Source organism: Microcaecilia unicolor, chromosome 7, assembly GCF_901765095.1.
Source record: "Microcaecilia unicolor chromosome 7, aMicUni1.1, whole genome shotgun sequence".
Classification (NCBI taxonomy): domain Eukaryota; kingdom Metazoa; phylum Chordata; class Amphibia; order Gymnophiona; family Siphonopidae; genus Microcaecilia; species Microcaecilia unicolor.
In genome coordinates, this window is record NC_044037.1 from 73,647,836 (window position 1) to 73,668,897 (window position 21,062).

The 21,062-nt window shown below is 43.1% G+C and overlaps 1 protein-coding gene across 3 annotated transcripts in view; it reads left to right on the forward strand.

Annotated features, from left to right (window-relative positions):
* The window catches only part of TAF7L (TATA-box binding protein associated factor 7 like), a 51,417-nt gene extending 42,921 nt beyond the window's left edge, over window positions 1-8,496 (forward strand). For all 3 annotated transcript variants that reach the window (XM_030210285.1, XM_030210286.1, XM_030210287.1), the window contains 4 exons: window positions 1,132-1,326; window positions 4,219-4,331; window positions 6,362-6,421; window positions 7,941-8,496. In XM_030210285.1, the coding sequence (XP_030066145.1) occupies window positions 1,132-1,326; window positions 4,219-4,331; window positions 6,362-6,421; window positions 7,941-7,985 (413 nt within the window). In that variant the 3' untranslated portion in view covers window positions 7,986-8,496. The remainder of the gene's footprint in view (window positions 1-1,131; window positions 1,327-4,218; window positions 4,332-6,361; window positions 6,422-7,940) is intronic.
* The last annotated feature ends 12,566 nt before the right edge of the window (window positions 8,497-21,062 follow it).

The following is a 21,062-nucleotide window of genomic DNA, read 5'->3' on the forward strand; positions in this document are numbered from 1 at the left end:
CATGCCACTAACATTGGATGATAAGGTATTCCATAGTAAAGGTCCTACATACATAGCTAAAAGCTCTTTTCCTCGTAGTGGACAGCTTTACAATTTGAAGTGAGGGAAATTGTAGCAAACAGTGCTGAGAAGAACACAAGAAGAAGTGTTGATTCTCTGAGGACAAGCAGGCCACGTTATTCCAACGGAGCCTCTGTGCGGACACTGATTCGTTAGCACTGGAGAAAATTGTAGCAGCATCCCATCGCACCTGCGCTGTTGCTTTCCTGCCTGATGTGCAAGCACTAGCCCCTCAGTCTTTTTTTTCCATGGAGCTGAGAGGACGCGTTTGCGTAGTCTTCTCCTCTTCAAAACTTTTTTTGCTATTGCGAGTGCCTTCCCCTGTGAATAATTATCACCCCTTTTTATTTATTTCTCCCTTTCCCTTCATCGTATCTTTTTCTCTAGTTTTTCAGCTTTTTTATGTTTTTGTTTCCTTTATTTTTCATGAGTGGCTGCGTGGTTAGGCTGCAGCCTCGACCACAATTTGAATGCTTCCCCTTTTTTTTTTTAATTGCTCAAGATTGAGGAGCTTAATTTAGCTGAAATTCTTTTGTCGATGTCCCGGAGTCCTGCCTTGTGGTGGCTGTAGCTTGCTTTGCCTCGTTGCTGGTCTAAAAAAGCAGCAGCAGTAGGGGTTCATGTGTGTGACTGTATGGTGGTGGGGAAGGAACAGAAGAGGCAGACGTTGAACTGGGGGGAGAAACAGGGAAGGGCTTAGGCTGGATGGAAGGGAGAGGAAAGAAGGGGACAGAGGCTGGATGGATGGGAGGGGAAAGAAAGAGGACATGAGTGGAAATGTTGGCGTCAGTGGCTGCTTGAGCTCGGGCCTCAGGCAGTGGATCTCTTCAGCTGATGGGGCTTGGGTAGCCCCATCAGCAGAGAGAAAACTTAATACCGTTAAGGGGTGGGGGGAGGAGATCTGAGAGTCTAGGGGCACCATGACCCGAGAAAGTTTGGGAACCACTGTCATATGCTAATGTTTATTTGGTGGGGCATCAAGGGTATAGCTTTAATCTGCATGATGATGAAAGAATACACAAAGCAAGCATAAGCTGGTACAGATGCAACATTTATTTTCTTCTACAATAGTTGAACATGATGAGTTGCGAGAAATCTTTAATGACATCAGCAGCAGCAGTGAGGATGATGAGGATGAAGGAGATCGTCATGACGATGAAGATCTCAATATCTTGGACACAGAAGAAGATGTGGACAGACGGCTTCAGGACAAGCTGAGTGATTCAGATGGACTGCAGCATGAGAAAGAGGGAACAAATCAGATTGGTGAGGGGGGAAGGATATGGGGGGAGAGAAGTTGAGCCACAGCTGCAGGCCTAATTTGCTTGTTTTAGTTGGGGGGGGGGAGCAAAAAGTAGGGAGTTCATAATGGCATAGAGGGTTAACTTTCTGTATCCCTCCCAGATTTGATATTGTTTTTTGGAGGGGTGGGGAGAGACAGGATGCAGACTTTTTCTTCCCCGCCCCCAAACTCAGCTGTTTCACCTATACATTCCCTAGCTTACCTCAGTAAGGGCTTCCTCTCATTTGCTCTAACTTCAGACTTTCCCACCTGTTCAGTCACATCTGAGCAGTTTGATAAAGTATTTTCAAACTGTTATCTTTATCTTCTTCCTTTATTTTTCTTTCTTGATCTTCAGATTTCTTTTCCTATATTATTTTATTCTTTCCAACCCAGTATAAATTACAAAAAAAAAAGTCAAGAATGTCTATCTAGGGGCAGAATAGCTCTCCAAATATTGAATAGAAATGGATGAAAGTTGGCATGTGGGAAAAATTGATAAAAAGATGTACTAAGTTTGAAAATTGGACTGGAAGCTTGAGAGAACAAGCCCCTCACCCACCCAAAAATGTTCCAGTGTATTTCTGTGGTCGGAGTTCAGCTTCTGAAGCATAGAAACTAAACAAAAAAATTATTTGTGTATGTATGTATATAATATCTATCTATATAGGGAGAGGCAGTTTGAAAGGATCAGTTCCCCTATTCTCTACTCTGCCAACCCCCTGAATTTGCCCCACTCCCAGAAAATACCCCTCGTAGACTACCTTACTCCGAAAAACTTCCCTTACAACTGCTCTGTCTCCAAAAACTAGCACCTTCCACACCCATCTACTCTGGCAAACCGTTCCCACTCAACTCCCCCATCCCTTCCCCACAGGCGACTACTGACAAGTCTCCCCTTAAAATCTGCCCCACCATCCCACAAACTGATCCCACCCCAAAAACTATCTTCAGAATTGCCCCATCCTGCAAATCGCCCCACCTCCAAAAACTAAACCCATACAACTCTTTCACTACCTTGCAAACTGCCCCACCCCAAAAAACTACATCTGCAACTCTTACCACCTCACAAACTTACTCCTCCAAAACTGCCACCCCATATGTCCCACTACACTGCAAAGTGCCCCCCAGTGCAAAGTACCCCCAGCAACTGTCCCGTCACTCAGAAAGCCTTTCTTACCCACAGAATCTCTTCCACCACCCTGCAATTGCCTCTACCCCAAATCTCTCACAAAACTGCCCCATCATCCAGAAGCTGCTCTTACTCCCAAAATCTACCCTTTCCTGCATACAAACTACCCTACCACCCCCCCCCCCCCCCCCCATGTACCCTGTACAACAGTGATTCCCAAACCTGTCCTGGGGGGACCCTCATACACAGTCTCCTTGCTATGGAAATCTATCTCAAGCATATTCATTGTGGATACCCTGAAAACCTGACCGGCTGAGGTTCTCCCAAGACAGGTTTGTGGACCCCTGCTGTACAGACACAACACACACAGTACTACACTATTTTCTTAGCCCTTCCTTATTTATTTTTTCTCCCCCCGCCCCCCCGCTTTGATTTCTAAGTTTACTTTTTTGATATCAATTGTATTCTGTTAGCCTTTCCAGTAGATCTTTTGTGATCTTTTCACATATTTCTTTCCTATGTCCTCTTTCCTTTGATTTTCTTTATCCTACCTATTCCTTTCCATTGTCCATCCCCACTTTCACACTCCCTCTTTTTACATCTACCACCTTACAAACTTCTTCCTGTTCTATTGCACGCTTCCTCTGTTTTTCTTCCTCCTTTCTTTAATTTCACACCCTCACCTCTCATCTCTTGCCTTTCTTCTTTTCTTTTGGTCCTTCCCCTCCTTTCTCGCATTTGCCCTGTCTCTCTCTTTCCTTCACCCTCTCCAACTCATGCTTTCCTCCTCCATGTTTTCCTTCGATTTCTTTCCTCATATTTCTTCTCAATTGCTATTTCTCCACTACCTGCTCTCCTTCCCACCTGTCCCTCATATCTCCTATCCCTTTTCCTATACCCTGGGTCCTCTCAGTTCCCTACCCTTCACACTCAGTCTGTCCTCACTCCCAAGAATGCTGTCCTCACATGGTCATATCGCTGTCCCTTCACCTTCAGAAGTTTCTCCTTCCATCTTTCCCCTGCCCTCCCTAGTTCCCAGAGTGTCTTGGCTATTCCTTGATTTCCCTCTCTCCTACTGCTGCAGGGCTGGTAAGAGAAGTGGAGCTTCACACATCTCCAGCTTCTGTGGGAGCCTGTATGGCTCATACCATGACAGTAGCTCTGCACTGCTCCTTTTTCTGGCTCTGTGGAAGAAGAATTCTCTGGGTTTTTGGTGTCGCTGTTTTGTGCTGCCTGTTCTGGGTGTGGTGGACTAGGGCTGTATCTCTCTGCCAGGTAAATTCAGCACTGAAGCCTTTTTTTTTTTGGGGGGGGGTAGTATTGGTCTCTTTTCCTCCCCCCCCCCCCCCCCCCCAATAAAAAAAATTACCTATGGCCACAACATGGAGGAACCTCAGTTTGCAGCAGCAGGAAAGAGGAATGAAACCATTTCAGCATCTCGGAGAAATCTAAAATAGGGAGTAACCTTTAGCCTCAAGATAAGGTGAAATTGGTCAGGGATATAAAGAGAGCTTAAGAGTACAACATTGGATGTAACGAAATACATAGCAGTGAGAGGATATGAAGGAAGAAATCAGACAGAGGGAACATGCTGACCCTGGGGATCCTGCAAGAATAAGGGAGATGATAAAGGTACAGGTCTGGGTTACTGGAGTGTGGGTGCAGTAAATTAGACACGAAATGTTAGGATAATAACACTTTGTGAAACTGGTAAACTCTGAGCCTTCTGATGTGTCAATTCTAGTCTTGGAATTCCAAAAGCAAGTGGAGAACCTGCAAAGGAAACTGCAGGAGACCCAGGAGAGGAGAAAACGACAGGAGGATCTCATCATGAAAGTAGAAAACCTGGCTCTGAAGGCAAGTATTTTCAGCTGCTTACAACCCCCTCAAAAGACATTCTGTAGCCATAACGCCCAAGAGTAGCATTTTTTGCTGTGACCTTGCTTCTGATGTTATTTTTTTCTCAGCACTAGAAATAACTAAACAAGTGAAGAGTAATTCTGTAACTAGTTGGAAAGCCAAGTAGGTGTCTTATTAAAATTGCTCCACAGAAGCTGCAGAAATTGCAGATTTAATGAAGGCCAGAGCCTGTACCTATATATGCACATACAATATGTAGGAACATGCATATTTTTATAAACATTGGCAGGGTAAATCAGAACTCTGTGCTCTTCCTAAAATCCACCCCTGAACACAACTACACCCAGGCGCATACAAGTTTGTGTGATTTTTTTTTTTATAAGCAGCATTTAACGCATGAAAAAGCCTTTATAAAATGGACTAAATGCAGCTGCAGCTGTTCAGATAGAGCCACCTTCTCAAGCTTCTTACTTCACGCAAGAGCAAGTGGCAGTGTCTTATTGGGGGAACTCTCCCCATCAGAGATGGAAAGTCGAACCTCCTGAATTGCCAGGGAATAAGTTCTACTAAGTTAACATTTTATTGTGGGTTGGAAAACCCTGCACTCAGAGAATCCTGCTGGGTGAGGGAGGATGCACTGGAGCATTCTAGGATAAATAATGGGAATAAAGATGGCTGCTGCTTTTGCACCCTGCATGATAAAACCGACCTCTATAGGTGCGTCTGACAAGCATTTGCTTTGTTTTGATAAGAGTGAGAAAAAGAGTCCTGATAACAAGAGTAACATAAGTGAAAGATTATTTGTAAAATGTGGAGAATGGACATCTCACGGTTGTACAAGCATCAAAGAGAAAGTGAGGTCTCAAAAGAGGTGACTCCATGAGTAAAATAGTCACTTCTATTAATAGCTGATGCCATGTTTCAGCAGTAATGCCTGCATCAAGAGACCAACAATCTGCAACAAATAGAATAACACATCAAATTAATACATCTTGTAAGTTATATCATTCTATCAAGACAATATGGAATAGGTTTTGCAGTATAATGATAAATATAAGGCTTGAGGCAAAGATTATATCAAACCAGAAAATATAATATGTTGGAATATACATTCACAATTTGATATACTCTTTACCTCAACTCTATATTTATTTATCCTTTATACTACAACAAGCTACAACAGATTTTAGACTCCTGATGCAGGCATTACTGCCGAAACACAGCTGTGTGGAGTCGTGCTTCTCCAGGTACTATTGTACATCCTAGTGACTGTTTTTACCTTTGTCTGCTATTGTTAATAAATAGAAGTGGCTATTTTACTCTTGGATTGCATGCCTCATTTGAAACCTCACTTTTCTCTTTGCAAAATCTTACATATATAGAAAACTAAGTTTCAGATTGTTTTCTCTCTGCTACTTATTTGATAGTAGATAAGGCCAGGGCAGTGGTAGCCAGTCCACCAGGGACCTAAAAAAAAGCTTTGGTCTTTGCCTCCCATTTTCTAAAGCTCTTTGCTGCAGATAATTCTCTTATTTCCTGTGACTAACCCCTGTCTCCAACCCCCACCCCACACCCCACCCCCAACCTTAAAACGTGCATTTCTCTGTAGAGAGCTCAGGGGCAATGCCAGCAATTCACACAGGCCTTCTGCAGCTGACCCTGAAGCCTGCTCTCTGCCACGTCTCCCCCCCCCCCCCCTCCCTTTTGTTTTGTTAAATTATCAATTTTTATTAGTTTTTTTACACCCACACCCAAATATAGCAAACGTATTCCTAGCTTAACAATAAAATGTCAATTGCTCATACATTTTAGGAGTGTCACTCACAGATTTTACATGGTTGCTCACAAAAATGTTCGGGGGTTTTTTTTTGTGCTATATACAGAAATGCTGTGCCCATACTGGCGCTCAAAAATTGTTGGTCTTTAAAACTTTTTACTCACACACAAAAAATTTGCACCCACCAGGCCATGCCTTCGAGGAAACATTGCATGTCAGCCCTTACTTTATTCTTTCTTGGGTTTTACAGACTCGTCTCCAGGCTGTGCTGGATGAGTTCAGACAGCAGGAAGACAGAGAAAAGCAACAGGTAAGGCAAGTCGCCCGTTTCTCTCTTAGTATTATGTCCGTACTTTGGGAGTAGTGCTCAACCGTGCGATCAGAAGGTCTGGCCAAGTCTACGGGAGAATAAATGGCTAGTGATTAGCTGATTCTGTGAAAACATTAAGCATAATACACGTGATATTTCTCTTTATGCAAACAAGAATCAGACCTGATTTTAAAGATCTGTAAGACTTAATATATGCCAAAGAATTGATTATGGCCAACTTGTCTTGTGGGAGATTGTCTGCTCCTGGCTCAGACACGTACTGGTAGTGGAGGTAGCAGCAGAATCTCATATCCTCAGGGAAGCTAATGAAAAGCTGTTTAGGATATCTTTTGCATTAGGGAAAAGGTCCTGGGCTTCCATGAAGTGCCTGAAATGAACCATCTGAATGTGGTGTAGCTTTGCCATGCTTTCCTTAACTAGGATTTCAGAGAGTGAGCCAATCAACTCTAAACAGCACAAACTACTATGAGTAGTGCCTCTCCTACGTAACTGCGTCCACAGCAGGTGTAGTCTCATGTGGAGCAACAGAGAGTGCTGTCTAATTGTTGGGGTTTTCTTGTTTGTTTTTTTGTGCAATGCCCAATCTGTAAATCATGAATAAATTGAAGTCGTCCTATAAGGAAATGGAGAAAAGACCTGAATGACCTATACAAAAGAGGTACTCAGCCTCTACAGCAAAAATGATCATCGATCAGAAAAACTCCATTTCTAATCAAAGTTCTCCAAAATGGTGATAAATAATGTTTAATATCTGAAAAATACACAGCAATTAAATATAAACTCGGTATAAAGTTACTTACAAGACTCTTCAGGCCACTGCAATTGCTAAAAACTCTACATAATTCAGCAAGTTTATACCGAGTTTATATTTAATTGCTGTGTATATTTAAAACATTTGGCATTATTATCACAGTTTGGTTAGAAAATCTCCATTTCTAATCAAAACGTTCCCAATGATAGTCATTTTTGTGTAGAGGATAGGTCACTGAGTTCTTTTCTCCATTTCCTTATAGGAGGACTTCAATGTATTCATGATTTACAGATTAGGGGGAGGGTGCGATACTCATTTTTCCCTAGTTGTGTTTTTCTTTTGTTTGTTTTTTTTCTGCTTTACACATCTAATTGGGTAGCCATTACCTGGACATTTAACTTTAAATAGGGACTGTTTTCTTCTTCATTATAGGGGCTAGATCATAGTATTTGTGCAACCAAAAGTCATTCACTGGAGGCAACCAAATAAGCTATTAGAACTGGCCAGCAATGTCAAATACTGAGGAATATCACTGACAACCCCTCAGTACTGAAGCCAAGTAAACAGTATATGTCAGCTCCCTAACAATTGGAGAGGACATTTTCATTTAAGTTGCATTACTGTATTTCAAGTTATCTCTCTTTTTATTTTTCAGAAGGGCCTCCCAGGTATGTCAGAGGACTAAGATCATATGATAACTGTTTATATCATTTATCTTTTTTTTTTTCTCTCTCTCATTCTTCATAGCTGTCTTCCCTCCAAGAACAGCTGGAATCTCTCATAGAGAAATGAGGAGAATAGCTTCTGTGTAGGTCGGAGACAGGTTAACATCCACAAGACTGAGTAGCAGAAAGGGACTCTGAGAGTGTCAGAAAAACCGGTCTTGGATTATCGTCACCACCCATTTTGGATGAACAATCACATGACAGGATCCTCGGTAGCATTTTTTAAAATCCTAATTACATAATTGCTCTTATTGGGATGAGATACCTGCAGTTGGGACTAAATAGGAAGAACTCTAAAACCTTCAGAACTGTCATGGTATTGACTGACCTCTTGAATGAAAGCCTTGTGGGATGTTCTGCTAATCAGATTCAACTCTGCTAATTAAAAAAAAAACAGCATTTATTAGTTTTTGGACTGATAAGGCCAGCCCAAGGGTATCTGGTGCTCTAGATGAACCTTTAGTTGTGTATCCCTCCCCTAAGGGTGGCTCAAGACCCTGCCCCGCATGTACCTAGCATTTCCCCTTCCCTACCCCTCACATCTAGTAGCTGCCGTCCTCTTTTCTGACCTCTATTGCCACTGCCGCCACTCTCCACCAGGTCAGCCGTAAAGCAGTACGAGAGCAGCCGGTGTTTGGACTTGGGCAGATGTGTATGCTCAAGGCCTACCAAATCCTGTCCCACTCTGTACATTATATGCCTAGCATTGCTTTAGGGTACTGGTGACTGCCACACTGGTGCCACCTTAGGCAGACATCTAGTCAATGGAAAAACCAGGGATACCCTCACCATTTCTGAATTGTACAGTAACCACCTTATTCTAGTTAACATGCTTTCTTGGCTAAAATGTAAACAAGCATCTTGATTGTGGAAATCCTTAAAACTACTGCTGTTTGCAGTGCTGGAGGATTGGAGTGTGGTGTCCCTACCATAGATGCAGTGGGGTAAAACCAGGCCTAGCAGTGTGTGGATAGCTTTAAATTGCAGTGTTAGCTGTTGCACAGCAGGAGGCGCTGTGCCCAGAGAAAGTACATTTAGATTGGTATCTTAGGGCTTTTGATGCAGTTTTTATCCAGTGCTGAGATGCAGGTGCCAGAGACTTAAATAATATATTATTAGCAGAAATATTGTCTTCTGCTCTATGTGGTCTTGCTATTCATTTTTCAAGTCTGTATGTGGTGGTCTTTCAATATAACCCTGGATCCCAGCTCATTTTGTCAAGTTTTCAACCAAGTATGGCCAGTGAAAAATCTACTATAATGAAAAGCAACCTCAACGTTCTGAGGACACTGACGTCACTGAAGTCAGTCAGTCTCCCAGAACGGTTCGTGGATTCATGGTGGTGAAGCCACCCCACAGACCCGTGCCCAGCCCTCGCGTCAAACGTCATGACGTCGAAGGCAGAGAAAAAAATCACCTAAACAAACGGTTGACCCCCCCCCCCTAAAGCTGCAGCTCAACACAAGGACCTCCAGCCCCCCCCCCCCCCCGCAACAACCCCCTCCTGAGACACCCACCTTTGCGTTGGTTTGGCGGCGGGGGACCCGGAACCGCGCCACCACAAGTCCTGTGTGCTGAGTACGGCGTCATCTTCGGCGTTCCTAGCCTGTGGAGGCAGGGCTTCTGTGCGTCTGACGTCCTGCACGTGCATGACATCAGACGCACAGAACTCCGCCCTGCACAGCTACCAACGCCGACGATGACGCCGTACTCAGCACACAGGACTTGTGGTGGCGGGGTTCCGGATCCCCCGCCGCCAAACCAACGCGAAGGTGGGTGCGATAAGCACGGTGGGTCGGATGGCTGCGGCCGGATGCATCGCCGTGGGTGGGATGGTGCCGGGAGGGGGGGCATCGCACCTCACAGGCAACTGCTCAATGAGGAAAACCTTGCTAGCCCCCGTTTCATTTGGGTCAGAAACGGGCCTTTTTTACTAGTAGCTAATAAACCACTTTTTAATGCTAGTATTATTTGTCAGAGCTTTGTTTTGGGGGTTTTTTCTGGTCAACTCGTGAAATTTATAAATTAGAGATGTGAAGAGCAATTCTGTAAAATAGTTAGAAGCACATCAGATTATCTTTTCCATCAGTCCCGTGTCAGTTACAGGCTCAGAAGTTTTTTTAGAACAACTTTGGACATGAGATCCCCTTTACCAAGAGTGGAGGACTTCAACACCGGGGCAGATACACCCAATTTCCAACTCAAAGGACAAGGGAGAGGCAGAGCCTACCAACAATAGTAGAACAAATTTCTGTTTTCAATCTGTCCAACATAAGGTTGACTGCAGTTGAAAAGGTACTACAAAAAGGCCTATCTTTCATCCCTACTACTTCATATGATCCTTTTCAAACTAGAATTGATTTATTCAAAAGTCAGCATAAATTATACAGTAAACATTTCTCTACATCAAATACTACCTTGCCGAATGCCACTGTGGTAAAAAAAAGAATTCAAAATGGATTGCTTCTGGTCCATCTGCCACTTATCACAGCCTTCAATGAAGTAGTGCTCAGAGACATTAAGAAATTGGAAAATGGCAATAAAAAGCACCCTTTCCACAATCTAAGGAAGAACATAAAGCATTTTGATCGTTGTCTGCTAATACTAACTGTGACAAAACAGTGGGTTTTGAGCCTGTAAACTGTAATAATTATTTCTTGAAGTATATTTCTCTAGTTGGCCAGTAGGTGGTGCACGTTTATGTTTTAAAGCTGTTACAGAGGAATGACTGTACCTTCTGTAGTTAGCACACAGAGAAAAGGTAACCTGCAGTGATGTGGCTAGCTACTTTTAAAATTTGCTGTTCTGGGCTCTGATTGGCCTAGGGGTTCAAATTCAGTCTGGAAATACTGGATTTTTCCCCATGCAGTTTGGAAGAAGAGAGAGAAATATCTGTTTGCTGAGGCCCTGTAAACACTTATATTTGATGACCTGTGAGCAGCTATAGGTCCTGAACTCCACTGGTACTATTTAGATAGTAAACAAATGTTTAAATGTTGTATAATTGATCCATATTCAGTTACTTGTTACTCTTTGCTGATTGCACATTTTCTGTTCATTGTTCTTATTTTTTTTTAGGACAATAAATATTTTTAGTCTATTGCCTCTGCTTGTCTGGACTGACTGAGAATCCTGGTGGTTTGTGTGTTGGATCTGTGAATGCTTTCTAGGAACTGTAGGACCACTGGGAGTGTGTGGCCCCAGTAACCTAGGAATCACTGGGGATAATTTGAGAGCGGGAGACTCGCCCAGAAGTGACTGGGACCCAGTCGGTGGGAGGAGGGTGCTAATGTAGAGCACAAGCAGCAGGTGCAGGCGGACCTGAGCTGTGCTGGGGATAAACCCTCTAAGTGGCCACAGGGTAGCCCCAGGCGGGTGCCTAGGTGTTTCGTGACAGACACCCACACACCCCCCATCTTTTTGGGTGGCAGCTGGTGGAATTGTCATGCTCGGTGTGTGAAGTGAAGGTCACCATCCACTGAGTGGTTCAGAGTTTTTTTTACCTGTAACCTCCATACACAGAGCACAGTGAACTAGTGCAGCAGTAACAGGGTCCCTTTCCTGTTCAGTTTTTTGTTTTGGTAGTGTTAGGAGATCAGCAGAGTGCTGATGGCGACTGGTAGCAGACCCCAGATATGCCTGACCTAACACAAGAGCAACCAGATGGCCTCAGCGAGGAAGGTACGCAGGACCGGTCTGCGCAGAATTCTCCTGAGGGGAGACTAGACTCCTTTGGGACAATGGCCTGTGTGTTAGTGGGGGCCAGATGCCATGCCAGCTGAGATCTGGCAGATCTACATGATAGAGCAACAGCAGCTAGACCAGCCGCAGTGTGAGGAATGGGAAGAGCAACAGCAGCTGCGATGAGAGGAAGACCAATGGCAGCATGAAGAGAATGAATTCCAATGGCAGCATGAAGAGAATGAATTCCAATGGCAGCATGAGGAGCATGAATGGGAATTCCAGCTGCAGAAAATGAATTTGGAGATGGAAATGGCTCGTATCCAAAGCTCCAGTTTACCCCTGCGCCAAGGCCTGAGGCAGGATCCACAGCCCGGATCGGGCTCAACTTGGTTTTGCAGTTTCATGATACCAGATGTGACATAGATGGATATCTAACTGCCTTTGAAAAAATTTGCCACCTCGAAATTCCTCAGAACGACTGGGTGTGCTATCTGGGAGGAAAGCTCACTGGTAGAGCACTTGAGGCATTTCAAGGACAGTCCATGGAGATGTGCTCCCAGTTTGAGGAGGTGTGCAAAGCTTTGTTGAACTGTTACTCTATTACTCCCGAGACTTGCAGACTAAAGTTCTGGACTTTGCAAAAGGGGCAGATGATACAGCAAGTTTATAATCCAGTTAAGATACCAACATCAGCGAGCTGAAGTTAAGACCCTGGAGGACTGCCAAAACCTGATGGTCCTGGAGCAGTTTCTTCAGGGTTGTCGTCCAGAGGTGAGAGAACATGTTCAAGATCACCAGTCCCGTACTCCAGAGAAGGCGGCTGAGTTGGCTGACATCTTTATGGCTAACCATCCCTGGTTGGCAAAGAGAAGCTGTCCTTATCTGCATCAGTCGGGATCTAAGGGCAGCCAGGGCCCTAAGCCAAATATCCCTGCAGCCTCAGAGACTGTCAGAATACCCTCCAGTGTTCCCCCAACCTAAGAACTTTAGGCATCAATGTCCTTGTTACCAGTGTGGGTGCACAGGACATTTCAAAGTGGATTGCCCAGATAATCCCAAGCCTGTACTAAAGAGCATTCCAGTTCCTGCATCAAGACTGGTGGCTTTTGTGGGTGGCTCCAGTACCATGAAGCAGGCCCACGCAGTTGCCGTAGCACAAAACGTTACTGGTCATTCATCAAGCAAGGAAGCAGATGGTTTTCCACCACATTACAGCACCCTAGTAATTGTGAATCAGACCCAGGTGGCTGGACTTGTGGACACTGGCTCTAGCATGACCAGAGCTAGTGCTGGAAGATGCAATTCTTCCAGGACACACTGCAGAGGTAGTGTTAACCAATGGATCTAGAGAAGACTGTACCCATCGCTCAAGTATTCCTGGATTGGGGTACGAGGCCTGTATACAGGGAAGTAGGAATAATGAAAAACAGGCCAGTACCAATTCTGTGTGGGACTGAAATGGGTACAATGAACATTACCCTTGATAGTGGACTCAGCTTTTCCACTATGGTGACCTGTAATCGGGCTTGGGTGGCCCCAACAAGGAGAAGCAGCAGAGATCATCTCTCCAGATCCTGGGCCAGTCCAAGTAAAACCAGCTGGTCGAGCAACAGGAGGAGGCGCTTCAGTGCTTCCAACCGCATCAGTTCCTGAGATGACCGAGGCCATGCGTATGGGCCAGCCTGACTTATTTGACACACCTATTGATCAGACTGTTGATCCTGATTTGTCATCGTCACCAGCAGAGACCCTTCCTGTTATGGATACTGATATTAGAGTCATTCTTTTCAGGAAACACAGTGTTCTGACCTGGAATCCCTGAGGCAGAGGTCTGGTCAACCAACCAGTGAGACTTGTAAAGAACGTATCCTGTGGAAAGGGGACATGCTGTACAGGGAGACTGATTCTGTTGATCCTAATAGGCCCTGGACAGCATGCAAGCAGTTTATATTGCTCAGGGCATACAGAGAACAACTTCTACAGATTGCACGTGACATTCCACTAGCAGGACATCAACACATTCATTAGATTGACCCAGAACTTCTATTGGCTGGGAGTATCTCAAGCCGTAGCTGATTATTGTTGAACCTGTGATACGTGCCAAAGAGTGGGTAAGACCCAAGATCATATATAATAACATAAGCATAACCATACTGGGTCACATCAATGGTCCATGTAGCCCAGTATCCTGTTTCCAACAGTGGCCAAGCCAGTTCACAAGTACCTGGCAGAAACCCAAACTCCAACCCTTTTAGCTTCTTTTTAACCATTTTCCTTATTTTGTTATAGTCACCTTTTTGAAAATTAAATGCAGTTACAGTAGATTTCCTTTGCGGGTTCATCCCAGATAGTAGCTCAAAATTGATTATACTATGATCACTGGTTCCCAGGGGACCCAACACTGCCACCAAGGCCAGATCCAAAATGGCAGTTCCTCTTGTTGGTTCCTGGACCATTTGTTTGAAGAAGCAGATTATTACATCTAGAAATTTTATCTTCCTGGCACTTCCTGATGTAACATTTATTCAGTCAATATTGGGATAATTGAAAGTACCCATTATTATAGTGTTGCCTAGTTTGCCAGCTTGCCTAATCTCTGTAAACATTTCTTCATCTGTTCTGTCCTGGCGGATGGTAGTACAGCCCTACAAGAATACTCCTTCCTTTCGCACATTGGATTTCTGTCCATACTGATTCCACGCTGCTATCTGTTTTATGTGGAATGTTTATTTTGACTCAATTCCCTTTTTAACATATAGCGCAACCCCCCCCCTTCCAATTTGACCCTCTCTATCATTGTGATAGAATTTGTACCCTGTATCACAGTGTCCCATTTACTACCCTTTTTCCACTTAGTCGTTGAGATGCCTGTTATACCTACCTCATTATTTAGTGCTATATACTCTAACTCTCCCATCTAATTTTTTAGGCTTCTAGGATTTGTATACAGGCACTTCAGATTGCGTTTTCTCCTTGGATCTACAAGCTGTTTAGAAGTTGAAGGGGGATAATGTGCATCCTTTATCCTGCTCTTTTATTAAGCACACCTGGCTTATTTTCAGAACTGTTGAAACCTCTGTACTGGGATTCCCTAAATATCCTGTTTCAATAGTATCCTTCAAGAATACTCCACACCGAACCATGCACTCCCGGACAACTGTCAGCTTTCCTTCTCCCCTCCCTCCCCCCCCCCCCCCCCCCCCCCCCCCATTCTAGTTTAAAACTGCTCTATCTCCTTTTTTAAAGTTAGAGCCAGCAGCCTGGTTCCATCCTGGTTAAGGTGGAGCCCATCCTTTCAGAATAGTCTCCCCCTTTTCCAGATTGTTGCCCAGTTCCTAACAAATCTAAATCCCTCATCCCTGCACCATCATCTCAACCATGCACTGAGACTTCAGAGCTCTGCCTGCCTTTTGGGCCCTGTGCGTGGAACGGGGATCATTTCTGAAAATGCTACCCTGGAGGTTCTGGACTTCAGCTTTCTACCTAAGAGCCTAAATTCTGTTCATTAATCACATTCTCCCCTTTTAATGTTACTTTACCGTCTAAAGATGGGTACCATAGCAAGAGGTGGCAGTCTAATGGGCTTTATCAGTCACTTAAAAGAGCACACAGGAACAAAGATCTTAAATACAAATTTATTTCCTGTACATTACAGAAAGAGGAGAGCGAGCACAGTGCAGCAGTGAGTGCAAAAGTAGGGCAAATGCTATGCTTCCTTCCCAGTTTCCTTACATGAAAGTTAAGATTTTCTTCCAGTGACCTTTCCCACAGCCAAGCCTACTAGCTGCTGTTAGTATTCTTACAATAGCCCTACCTAGAGCACTGCAAGAGTACAGCTCAGGACCACACTTTGCAGAAGGCGTTGTCAGTATTATCAGAAGTAGATCTTGTACAGTAGGGAACAGTTGCAGCTTTTCTGTTCTAATCAGTTCTTTTATAACCTAGAAAAACATAATTCTTGATGGCTTCAAGAAACTATATAGTCATGATGAATGTACAGTATGAATTCTACCTACAGCTTACTTCTCTGTCCCTGATGGATTTCTATATTTGCCTTGTTTCTTCACTCTTCCTACAATCGGTAGTGCTATGGCTCTGATCAGAGGAGCAGTTGTATACCATAGTTAGTAGTATCTGCCTGGTTTGCTGATGAAAGGTAAGGGTGAAGAGGGAATGGATTTGATATACCACCTTTCTGTGGTACAACCAAAGCAGTTTATATTTATTATATACAGGTACTTAGTGGGCCCACAAACTAAAGTTTTTGTACCTGGGGCAATGGAGAGTTGCGTGACTTGCACAGAGTCGCAAGGAGCTGCAGTGGGAATTGAAACCATTTCACAGCCCACGGCACTAACGACTGGGTTTCTCTTCCACTCATGAAGCCTTTGAGTTCACCTACTTTGAGCCATGCAGATCAGTTCTCTCACCAGCCTGATTCCCTTTGATATCTCTGAAGGAGTTGTATATCAGTCTCACCTGAAGCCCCTCTAAAACCACAGGCCCTTGTATTGTTAGTAACAGAGCACGTAGGCCTTGCTCCTTTAACAGAGAACACTGGAACAAATAAAGCATCATTTGCTCCTCTCCATAACTGTGGTGTGTACATCCATTCCACCTGAGGCTCCTCTTTATCACAGATCCATATCTCTGTTGTGCATCCTCACCTTTTTTTCATTCTTATAAACGATGGACCTTTCCTGTTACTACTATAAATCACTTTTATAGCGCTACCAGTCGTACGCAGCGCTTTACAATTGAACATGAAGAAGAAAGACAGTCCCTGCTCAAAAGAGCTTACAATCTAAATCAGGACAAACAGACAGGACCAAAAAGGATAAGGGAAGGACAGACAGAAGGACACATAAGGCTAAGATAAAAGTTACAAGTCAGGAGTCGAAAGCAGTATCAAACAGATAGGCCTTTAGCCCGGATTTGAAGGCTGCAAGGGTTAGTGAAGGTGCTGGTAGTATACAAGCACGCTAAGCAATCATGTTTGCAATTAGGGCAGAATTGCTAGAGATGACAGCATGGGAGACAATACAAGGTTCTGAATCTATAAATCTACAGCCAGGGTTCCATATAAAATGTGTTCTGCATTTCCCAAGACATCGGCTTCTGTAACTACTCACATCAGCTCTAGTTTGGGATGTTCTATAACACTCAACAAAGAAAATCCCATAACATCATCACACTACCTCCCATTGTGTTGTATATGCAATCCTGTACATTACATGGGTGATTTTACTTATAGAAATTTAGAAATATTCTGAATACACAACACCAATAGTGTCAATATAGACTATGCCATACACCAACATTGTACACAAATGACATTCCAAATCCTCTAACACACTGCAATATAAGTCAGAAGGATATGAGCCTGTTCATCATTAATGGGTCTGTTTCTCTGGATAATGCTTAGGGAGTACAAGGTAATAGCAGAAAAACTAAATGACTCTTTGCCTCCATTTTTACTGAGGAAGATTTGGGGGTTATATCCACACTGGAAAACTTCCTTGATATTGATGATTTGGAGCAACTAAAGTACAACAAATTGACAAACTCAAGGGTAATAAATTACCAAAACTGGATAGTATTCACCCCAAATTCCTAAAAGAGCAAACATAAATTGGGTTAGACTATTAGTACTAGAGTAGCAATCATTCAGTTTTTTGTTTTGGTAGTGTTAGGAGATCAGCAGAGTGCTGATGGCGACTGGTAGAAGACCCCAGATATGCCTGACCTAACACAAGAGCAACCAGATGGCCTCAGTGAGGAAGGTACGCAGGACCGGTCTGCGCAGAATTCTCCTGAGGGGAGACGACTCCTTTTGGACAATGGCCTGTGTGTGATACCTGAGGATTGGAGGCTGACAATATAACTCAGTTATTTTTTAGTATAGCTTCCACTATTTTGCCTGGCAAAATACGTCAGACTCACTAGTCTGAAACCCTTTTTAAAAACTAACTACACAGATAGACACAGCTCAGTGGTAATGAGTCAGTATGGGTTCAGCACCAGTAAGTATTGCCTTATCAATTAGATACTTTTGAAGGTGAGCCAATTGCCATAGTGTGTTTGGATTTTCAAAGATGAAGTTCCTCATGAGAGACTTAGAAAATTATAGTCATGGGATACGAAGTTCTATCCTTTTCCGGACTGCGCATTAGAGGGTGACCAAAACTGAATCTGTGGCTGAAAGTTGCTACACGGTTTTGGCTAAAACCTGGCAGCATGCACCCCCCCCCCCCCCCCAGACCAAAGCAGGCTGCATTGCCCCCAGCAGAAAGTTGGCCCTCCAGCTCCCCCACCACCCTTAGAAGCCCTGGTGGCCTAGTTGGCATTATTGGGGATGAAGCAATCCTCACTTGCTCCTGTCCATACTGGCTCTGTAGTCAAAGTGGCTGCCAGGGCCTCCCATAGCAGTCTTGTGAGACTGCCATGGGAGGTTGCAGCAGCCATTTTGAGATTGGAACTGACTATGCCATCACTCCTGCCCCAAGGAGACCACCAGGACTTTTCAGCTGAGGCAGCAACCGCTTACATGGGGTGGGGGCAGGAGCCTATGCAGCCCACTTTTGGTGGGGTGGGGGAGGGTTCAGTTTCAGCTGAAAATGCACTGGTATTTTTGGATAAAACTAAAACATGGCTGAATTTGGACTTTGGGCTGCTTTCATCACTGAAGTCGAAACTGAAATTCAGTCGGCCTCTAATGCATATTGTCTAACAGGAAGCAGTAGTACTACACATTCATTTGAAATGACCTTGGAAATGTCGGTGTTTCCCAAGTCGTTTCATATGATGTCTAAGCCAAAACACTAGTAAAAATTGTGAATTTTTATTACTTTCTTGTGTTGTCAATAGTGTGCAATATTGCTCAATAAAATGCCCTATTGCACAATAATATGCTTTATTTAGCAATAGAGTATTCACTCCCCCCCCCCCCCCAAAAAAAAAGAAAAAAACATTAAAAGCAGAAAAAATCCTCCCCAAAAATGACATGGGAAACTAAACATAAGGAAAAATGTTCGCTTGCACATGCCAGGAATCAAAACATAGGACTAAATGGTCAGTAATGGAGTGTCCCAAGGGTCTGTACTAGATCTTGTTCTGTTTAACATATTCATAAATGAGCTGGAGATAGGAATGATAAGTGAGGTGATTGAATTTGCAGTCCAAAGTCATTAAAACAACAAAGGATTGCAAGGATTTGCAGAGAGATCGTCTGAGACTTAGGAGACTGGACAGCAATGTGTACAAGCATAAAGAGATGTGACATAGGGGAAAAATGCCAACGACAAGTACAAAATGCTGGATTCTAAGTTAGGTGTCACCACCCAAGAAAAAGATCTTGGAGTCATGGTGGACAGTACATTGAAATGTGCAGCCTTGTGTTCCATAGATACTAAAAAAGCAAATACAGTGTTAGGGGTTATTTGAAAGGGGATGGAGAACAAAACTCAGCTGATCATTGTTCTCCTCATAGGTCCCTCATCTTCAATTGGGGCAATTTCTCCAAATGGGTTAATTTTGTACCTACTGACAGGAATGAACCTCACTCCTAAGCCAGGGTATGTGGAGTATGTCTCAGTCTCTCAAATTTACTGCTAATGCTCCTGTGTGCAGTTCTGATTTCCCCATCTCAAAAAGGATGTAGCAGAACTAGAAAAGGTTCAGATAAGGATGACATAAAAAGGGATACACTGCCCATATGCTAACTAGAATAGGGCTCTTCAGCTTGGAGAAAAGATGTCTGATAGGAGATATGATAGAAGTTTTTAAAATCAGCAGTGGGGTAGGATGGTTAAATAATGAGTATCTCAGCATTGTTTAACCTTTCAAACAACATAAAAACTAGAGGACACGTTGTAAAACTAATGGCCAGCAGATAAAGCAAACTATAGAAAGCTTGGGGGGGGGGAGGGTTTTCATACAACATGCAATTAAGTTGTGAATTTTATTACCAGAGGATGTGGTCAAGGTGACTAACATAGCGAGAGTCAAGAGAGATTTGAACAAGTTCATAGAAAAATTATTAGCCAGGTAGACTTTAGAGAGCCATTGCTCATCCCAGGAAATGAACTATGAGAAATTGATCTCCTGTTTGGGATCTGCCAGGTGCTTGTGACCTGGACTGGACACTATCAGATATGGGTCTGGTTTAGTATGGTTTTTCTTATGTTTTTAACCCTAGTTCTCAGAGTACATGTGTGCAGATGTCTGATCAATATTCATTGCGAATAGCCTGCAAACCAGCTCTGTTTTGGCCCTTAATACTGAGGGGTTTGGACCTCTGTTTTAGATACAGAACATTCCATTATTCTTATGCCACTCCAATAATCCATACATAGAACATTGCAAAGCACTCCTGCTTTAACATTCTATACGCAAAACACAGTACAATGTCTCTAACATAATAGTCTGTAAATTCTTAAATACCAAGAGCTTATACCTGGAACATTCTAAACCATACCGTAACTGAACTGTTCAGTACTAGCCATAATTATATGCAAAAAAAATCATTTATATCTTATCTGACAGAACATTCCATTAAGTCCAACACACCAACATCCTAGAACATTTTACAACTTACCTCAACGGACCATTCAGCAATCTTTTCCAACACACCAACATTACATACAAAACAATCTACATTGTCTCTGACATACTGATTCTCTGTACACAAAACATTTCAGGATGTCTAGAACATACTAGAACTTCCACAGGATATCATTTTACAGATTTTCATACACAATAGGCAACGAAATGGGACGGGCATGGCCTGACCAACATTTTGCCCAATACAGCACCAGTAGTCTGACAGCTTGGGGGGGGGGGGGGTAGGCTGCAGATAATTTGTTAGTGATATCACCTAACATTAAACTTGAAGAATATTGATCTTCAGTGTTTAAAGTTATTGATTCAGAACTTTGGAATGGATTACCACCTTCATTGAGAGCATTGCAAAATTATGCAGAGTTTAAACAAAGTTTGAAACCTTTTCTGTTTCAACAGGCCTTGGAGGTTAGCTTAAGGAGCAAATGGAATGAGTAGAATAATATAACAGCAGTATGATTTTGAGTATGGATATCTTTGAGATGAAGCATTACATTTACAGTCTAGTGGGTATATTTTATGTATGTAAGTGTTTTGTTGTGATGAGATGTACTTTTATTTTTTTATGTTATTTTATTTTATGTATGTTGATTTGTTCACTGCCAAGTACTTTTGGATTGTGCAGAAAAGTAAATATTTTAATTAAATAAAGTACAGAAACTATATTAGAAAACCCAAGTTTGGACTTAACTACCTTACAGTGAAATAACAGGACAACAGAGAGTGAACGTGCACAGTGTCTGGCACCTCCAAGAACACTTGTTGGTAAAGTGTAACATACAAAGTTCATTGCTTAACATGTTTTCTCTATAAATCCTCATCTTGAAATACAAAATAAATA